The sequence below is a fragment of the Nyctereutes procyonoides genome, unplaced genomic scaffold (genome assembly GCF_905146905.1).
Source record: "Nyctereutes procyonoides isolate TBG_1078 unplaced genomic scaffold, NYPRO_anot_genome, whole genome shotgun sequence".
In the NCBI taxonomy this organism is placed as follows: domain Eukaryota; kingdom Metazoa; phylum Chordata; class Mammalia; order Carnivora; family Canidae; genus Nyctereutes; species Nyctereutes procyonoides.
Genome location: NW_026574984.1, coordinates 31,625 through 39,297, shown reverse-complemented (window position 1 = coordinate 39,297; position 7,673 = coordinate 31,625). Strand labels below are relative to the sequence as shown.

Below are 7,673 nucleotides of genomic sequence, written 5' to 3'. Positions count from 1 at the left end.
ACTATAAAGAGAAGGCCAGAAGTCAACCTGAAAAAGGGCAAGGAAAACACTAAATTAAAACTACAGTGATACTAGGCAGGCAAGAGGAGACACAGTAGTGAACATCTAAGGCACTTGTCATGACATGGCTGTTTGCACCTGATGCTGTCTCTTCCTCTGCATGAAACTGACTCAACACTAACCAGTTTACATGTTCATTCTTGAAGAAATGAAATCTCAAGCCCCCAGATTATGCTAACACCACAATAAAAAGATAACATTCTCTGTGGACTTCTAGGCAAATCCGAACTGTGAAGAAAAATTTGAAACTCCTATTCATCTTTTGTCATCTGAAATCAACTTCTTCCTCCATAACTTCTTCATGGCATTTTTCACTTCTGCATTCCTAAGTGTGTAAATCAGAGGATTGATCAAAGGTGTTCCAAGTGTATAAAATACAGCTATCATCTTATCCATGGGAAAGGTGGTTGCAGTGCGTGTGTATATAAATATGCAAGGACCAAAGAACAAGACAACTACAATGATGTGGGAGATGCAGGTGGAGAGGGCTTTCCTCCTCCCTTCAGCACTGTGATTTCTCAGAGAATACAAGATGATAACATAGGAGCACATCAGCATGACAAAACTCAGTGTACAAATGGCCCCACTATTGGATACCAACAGTAGATTGATCACATAGGTATCTGCACAGGCAAGTTTCAACAAGGGCTGCAAGTCACAAAAATAGTGATCGATCACATTGGGACCACAGAAAGGTAAACTCAAGGCCAGAAAAATCTGAGCTAAAGAATGCACACAGGACCCCACCCAGGCAATAGCCACCAGCACAGCACAGACCTGTCGACTCATGATGGTTGTGTAGTGCAGGGGCTTACAGATGGCCACATAGCGGTCAGCAGCCATGAGGATAAGGATGAAGATCTCCAGGCAGCCAAAGAAGTGTAATGAAAAGACTTGTATCATGCACTCCCTGAAAGAGATTGTGGCCCTTTCCAAAAGTGCATCAACAATCATTCTAGGGGCTATGGAAGTACAGAAGCAGGTGTCAGACAAGGATAGGTGGAAAAGGAAGAAGTACATTGGACTCCCTAGTGTCTGGCTGGTCTTGATAGTAGTAATAATCAGAAAGTTACCCAGCAATGTCCCCAAATAGAAAAGTAAAAAAGTGACAAACACGATTTTCTTTCTAACAGGATCCTGGGTCAATCCAAGCAGAATGAACTCAGTCACATTATTATTCAGGTGCATGATTTCACGAATGAGGAGAAGGCTGAGTGTGAAGTTACTGATCTGTAAAAAATAAAGGAATTAATTCATGGTGTGATATGTGATTTTATGGAATATTTTAAGAAAAATAAATATTCCTCATCATGGATGTATTAGGGATACTTTCCTACAAGTCACTTCAACCATTTGTCCCGCTGTTTATTTATTTTATTATTTTAAAGATTTTATTTACTTATTCATGAGAGACTCAGAGAAAAGGCAGAGACATGGGCAGAGGGAGAAGCAGGCTCCTTGCAGGGAGCCCAAAGTGGGACTCGATCCCGGAACAGGGGGATCACACGCTGAGTCAAAGGCAGATGCTCAACTGCTGAGCCACCCAGGCATTCCTGTTCCTCTATTTATAATGACCATTTCATAGGGTCATTATGAGTCTCAACAAGTTTATGAAGATTATATTCTCCTAGGGCACTCTTCAGATACAATCTTGTAGCATTTAAATGATTCTGATTAATTCTGACAATTTAATGAATATAAAGCCAAAAGTTATGGCTCCATTTTATTATCAACTTCATTATTTCTTCATATTTAATAAACCTTTGGGCCCATGTTTTGATGGGGTATTACTTGGCATTTTGGTTATATTTAACTGCCCTTGGAGGTTCATGATATAAACGTAAAATCGCACCTCGTTTTGCCCCATAAATATTGACTTCTTTATGCATATATTTATCACCATATATTTGTTATACATATAAAAGAGAATGTTTATTTTTATAAATGTATAATATGACTGTCTTCACTAAACACTTGCTCCCAGATATTACGGCTTGAAAAGAGGAACAGGAAATACTGAAAACTTATTCTCTTTTAAGATTTTATTTACTCATTCACAAGATGCATAGAGACAGAGAGACAGAGACATAGGCAGAGGGAAAAGCAGGTTCCCTGCAGGGAGTCCAGTGTGGGACTGGATCCCAGGACCCGGGATCATGACCTGAGACGAAGGCAAACACTCAACCACTGAGCAACCCAGTGCCCCTTATAACTTCTAAATAATATTCTATTACCTTCAAACATCTTTATGATATTTAATATTTGACATAAACTAATGTAGATAAGTGAATGAATGTTCTTTGATAGTTGATAATATCTCAAATATTGCATTTCTAATTTTCTCCTTCCCATTTCTGAAAAGCACTCCTTAGGAGACCCAAAATCCCTGAGGTTACATACAAATGAAAAGGAAGTATTATTACTCAATAGCTCAGGTTTTCAGTAATCCAAATTTTAGTTTAAGCACTTTGATTCTGAGCTCATTTGGGGAGATATCACCAGGCAGTTCATGTAGGACTAAATCATGATTGTAATCCCCAATAGTGTTTTTATTTTCCAGGTACCAAAAAAATCCCACATGCTTGTAACACAGCAGATTCAGAAGAGGTGAGCAGGTACAGTTTTAGACAAGAGGAATAGTAAATAGTCAGAACTGACCTCATTCCAGGGCACCTGGGTGGCTCAGCGGTTGAGCATCTGCCTTTGGCTCAGGTTATGATCCTGGGGTCCCCGGATTCATTCCTACACTGGGCTCCCTGCAGGGAGCCTGTTTCTCCCTCTGCCTATGTCCCTGCCTCCCTCTGTGTATCTCTCATGAGTAAATAAATAAAATCTTAAAAAAAAAAAGAAAAAAGAACTTCATTCCATTTGTTTTCTATCCTGGCAAAGTCAATGATCATTCAGCATTGAAATTTCACTCCTTTCAAATGAAGATTTCCTTTTTCAAATCTGAAAAAGAAACGATTACCACTGACTTCACTTCCAAAAACAAAATATTTTCTCCAGACCTTTCTTCTCAAAGATCTGTGTTGGGAGGGACACTACATGCAAATAAAAGTATAAACTCAGGGATCCCTGGGTGGCGCAGTGATTTAGCGCCGGTCTTTGGCCCAGGGCGCGATCCTGGAGCCCCGGGATCGAATCCCACGTCAGGCTCCCGATGCATGGAGCCTGCTTCTCCCTCTGCCTGTGTCTCTGCCTCTCTCTCTCTCTCTCTCTCTCTGTGACTGTCATAAATAAATAAAAAAAATAAAAAATAAAAAATAAAAGTATAAACTCAAATGTGATATATTGAAATATATTTGGAAGACTAACTTATTCCATTGTGTTCCTTCCCAAACTCATCATACCTTCAATATCTGTCTTCAAAGTTGTGTCCATAGCACAGATAGACTAAACAGACAGAAAATTTCCCTTATATATACTTTCTCTCCCTCGGTAAAGTTTCTTCTCCCCAGCATACTTGAAATGTACCTTATCTTCCTCCAAAACAAAAACCACTCTTGGGAAAGTGTCTAATGATGTTATTTACTTTAGAATTCCAGTTTGTTGTTGTTTTTTAAATCTCTTTGAATTGTGTAATCTTTGGCAAAGATTTTAAACACACACAAAAAAATGAGTCTTGGTGTCATAATCAGTACAATAAGCTCATTCTTTCCTTATTCATTCAAAAGAGTGATCCACCGTAAAATATTCGTACTTGAAAAATATAGCCCATGACTGTGACCACTCTTTCGAGTGTGTGGTTTTGGTTTGTATGTTATCAATCCCTTTAGACTGTCCATTTATAAAACAAAATTTTTTACACATGTGGACATATATTTTTAAATTATGAAGCATAAGTATATATGGTTTCATTAACATATTAATAACAATAATTCCTCATCAAATACTTTACCATCAGCTTAATCAATAATCTCCTTCCTACCAGGAATATCATTTCATTTCTACCTACTTCAATTATCTCAAAACTTCAGGACCCAAATTCTAAGAACTCTCCTCTGGAGATCTTCAGTAATTATTTTGTGATAAAAGAAATCGCCCCCCCCCCTTGTTCTCCAATGACATCCTTTACACCTTTTCTTATAATATTACATACTAGGCTTAAAGTCACTTACATGAGTGCTTTCTTTAACTTCTTTTTTGGAATAAGAATCTTTGAAAACTATTTATTCTCAGGATTTTATTCTCCACAGATCCAATCCCAATGCCTTGTACCATGTAGATACTTAGCATTTTTAAATTACATTTTCTCAATTACCTCTTAACATATACTATTTATCTGATTGTTTTATTAATATTCTGATTATAAAACACATACACATCATTAGTCTACTGTGGCCTTCTAACTGTTGTCTATAGCAGACACACAAACATGCTCCCAATTTATAAATCCAGGAAGTAAGCTGAGATCAATTTTCAACAATGTAGTAAACATGGAATAGATGTTGTATTCTGAAGAGCACCACACAGCCATGTCAGATTGTGAGACTCTGACATCCATAAAAAATGATCATCTTAAACATTAACATTTTTATATGAATCCTTAATTCACAAAGAATGCAAGGAAAGCCTTGATATTTTTCATATCTTCCTGCAACTGAGGCATGTTTTTGCCCATGTCTTGTGGATGACCATATGTCCATTTTTTCCAAAGACACGTCAAAATCTTTCATCTGGTTCTCCAAGGAATCTGATACAAGAGTGAGGTGCAATGATCTGTATGCAAATAACACTAGTAAAATAGCATATCTTCTAATAAGTACTGTACCTACCTAGACTTTTCAAACAAGTTTAGCCAACTTTTGAATGGTTCAATTTGTCAGCAGAGTAATGAACAAATTGCATGTTGTGTTTGGAGATAACAAAGAGGAGCTGAGAGAAAAACACAAGGAAAATTGGAGGATAGATGAAGGTGGAATAAAAAGTGTCAAGTGGATCATTCTGACCCAAAAAATCTGTTTTACTGCAACAGCCATGGTGAGAACCACTGCTTTCCTTATGGGTTTTCTTCAACTAGCCAACCTTCCTTGATTCGGTTACACTAGATTTCTATCTTTGAGAGAATCCCTACACTCATATCTATGCAAAATCCACCATTCTCTGTGGGGAGGTTAATAGACTGTCCCCAGATTCTTTACCCTTAAAAGCCCAAATTGAAGAAGGATTGAAAAAGAAACCCTCCAACATATATGGTGCATTACCTTTCATTTTCATAATACTGCATTGTCTCCACATTGCCATATTTCCTCTGAACTTTTCATAAGAAGTAGTTATTCAGCTCTCGGACTAAATCTCAGATGTGTGTCAACTGCAAATTAAATTCTTATGATATTATTTTGGAAACATGTCAAGAACACTAATTCCATATTGGAGTTAACTGTTGCACAACTTTCTATTTACTTTTTAGATTGATTTATTTATTTGTTTATTTTAGAAAGAAAGAGAGAGAAAGCAGATGAGGGGAGAGGCAGAGGGAGAGAAAGAAAGAGAATCTCAAGCAAACTCCTCACTGAGCATGGAGCCCAAAGTGGGGCTTGATTCCAGGACCCTGACATCACAACCTGAGCTGAAATCAAAGGTCAGCTGCTCAACAGACTGAGCCACCCAAACACTTGGCAACTTTCTATTTAAAACTGTCACTTAGAGATGGGATTAGCTGGTATTCTCCAAAAGCTGTCTAGGTCACTGCCTCAATTGACCTTTTCTCTAATTACTCACCAGCCATAAGCTCTTCTAACTTTTAATGTCCAGACTGAGGACTTATCCTCCCCAGCTCCCTTATAGGAAAAACAATTGTGAACTTTTCTACATTCAACCACCTCAAGAAACTATAACAAAACTTAGGACATGAAACTCATCCTCCTATTCCCACACAACAATGGGAAGCCTCACAAAGGCTTTCACATGTCTGGTACTCATAAAATACTTGCTGAGTTCAAAGATTACTTTATTCCCAAACTTATATTTCATTTTATTTCTTTACTATATTAACAATAAATTTTTGAAAAAAAATATTCTTTTTTATCGGTTCCCTTCTCAGAGGAAGTGGAAGGAATAGTCACAAGATATATGGAAATATATTTTTAAATATGTTGGATTATTCTATAATGATGCCTCAAGTACAAAGATGTAAGCAATCTGTCACTTACCTGTCAGAACACTACATGTAAGTTAGTGCCAAATAGTTCCAACCCTTTTTGAAAGCAGCCTTCCCATAGATCGCCAGAAAAAAATGCCCATTCTGCATCCCAGAGAGAATATTTTAAGACATAATGATATAAAATATTACCACCCTAGAGAATATGATTCCCTAAAGTTTTCCCTTCTTTGTTAATCAGAAACACCTCAGATGTTGTAATACATTTAACATTTGATTCACCCATTTAGCCCATAGTAGAATAAGTTTGCCCTCCTCAGACTCAGGAACCAAATACACATAAGAGTTTGGGGATATTAGGTGTCTCAGGCTGACCATAATACAGAGCAAAAAAAAAAAAAAGGAAAATACAAATGAATAGTGCTAGAGAACAGGAAGAAGAAAAATCTATCGTTGGCAAAAGAGAATCTGAGCCTCCAAGAAATTACTCTGATCCCACTCAATGTCCTAAGTTGCCCTCATGCTCTTTAGGAAACAAGCTTCTCTATATCTAATAATTTATTCAAAAGTACAATCTAAGGAAGTCAGTATGGTGTCCTAAAACTAGAGGTTCTGTTCTGTGTGCTATATCCAACCCCCACCAAAGAACCACAGATCTGGAGCAAGTGATTTGAGTATTAGTATGTATATCAAAAAATATCTCATATTTTTTCAAATACATTTCCATTTGTTTTGCTAACTAATATTAGTACAAAGATACTTGTTAAGGAATTCATTTTATTGAAATAATTTTATTTCACCAAATATTTATTAAATGTCTTTTATATACTACCTTTTATCATTTTATATGTTATATCTTTTCATTTACATAACTATTTCATGAGGTAGGTATTAACAATGATATTTCACATGAAAAATACTTAAAATTCACAGAAGTTAAGCAGCTTGTCAGGATGCACATCTATTAAGTTCAGCGTGGAGATCTGTATCAATAATTCTCTTTTTTTCATCGTTTTTCCTCAGTATACATATTTTCCTGACAGTAGCCTAAGTTGAAAACCAGGAAGTACTAGAAAATGATGATGAAGGAAATTTCTAATGGCTAGTATTGGAATATCAGGCTGAGGAGTTTAGGATTAATAATAAAGCAATAAGATTAGTTCGAACATAGGTAGGTAGACATATAATATATGAGTGAAAATTTTCAGTAAGAACTTGGATTTTTCTTAAGTATAAATTTCATGATAGGAATGTAAAACTAGATTTTGATATTACTGCTTGTAAATGATAAATTAAATCAAGAAATTGGGTAAGGTCACCCTGCACAACCAAAAAAAATAGGTAGGTAGTATGGAGAAGTGAGGCAACAATAAAATGTAAGGTTACATCAACATTTAAAACAATGCCTGAAAACTCTTAAGAAGCATGTTCAAAGATCATGAGTAAAGTCACAAGAGGACGATGACTTGGAATCCAAAGGAAGAGACTTTCAGCATGAATTTTCTGCATAGGA

The 7,673-nt window shown here is 36.4% G+C and overlaps 1 protein-coding gene across 1 annotated transcript; it reads right to left on the bottom strand.

Annotated features, from left to right (window-relative positions):
* Positions 1-315: 315 nt before the first annotated feature.
* Positions 316-1,248, bottom strand: LOC129511743 (olfactory receptor 4C16-like). Its single transcript, XM_055328747.1, has one exon. It carries the CDS (start codon positions 1,246-1,248, stop codon positions 316-318), a length of 933 nt encoding a protein of 310 aa, XP_055184722.1.
* Positions 1,249-7,673: the final 6,425 nt, after the last annotated feature.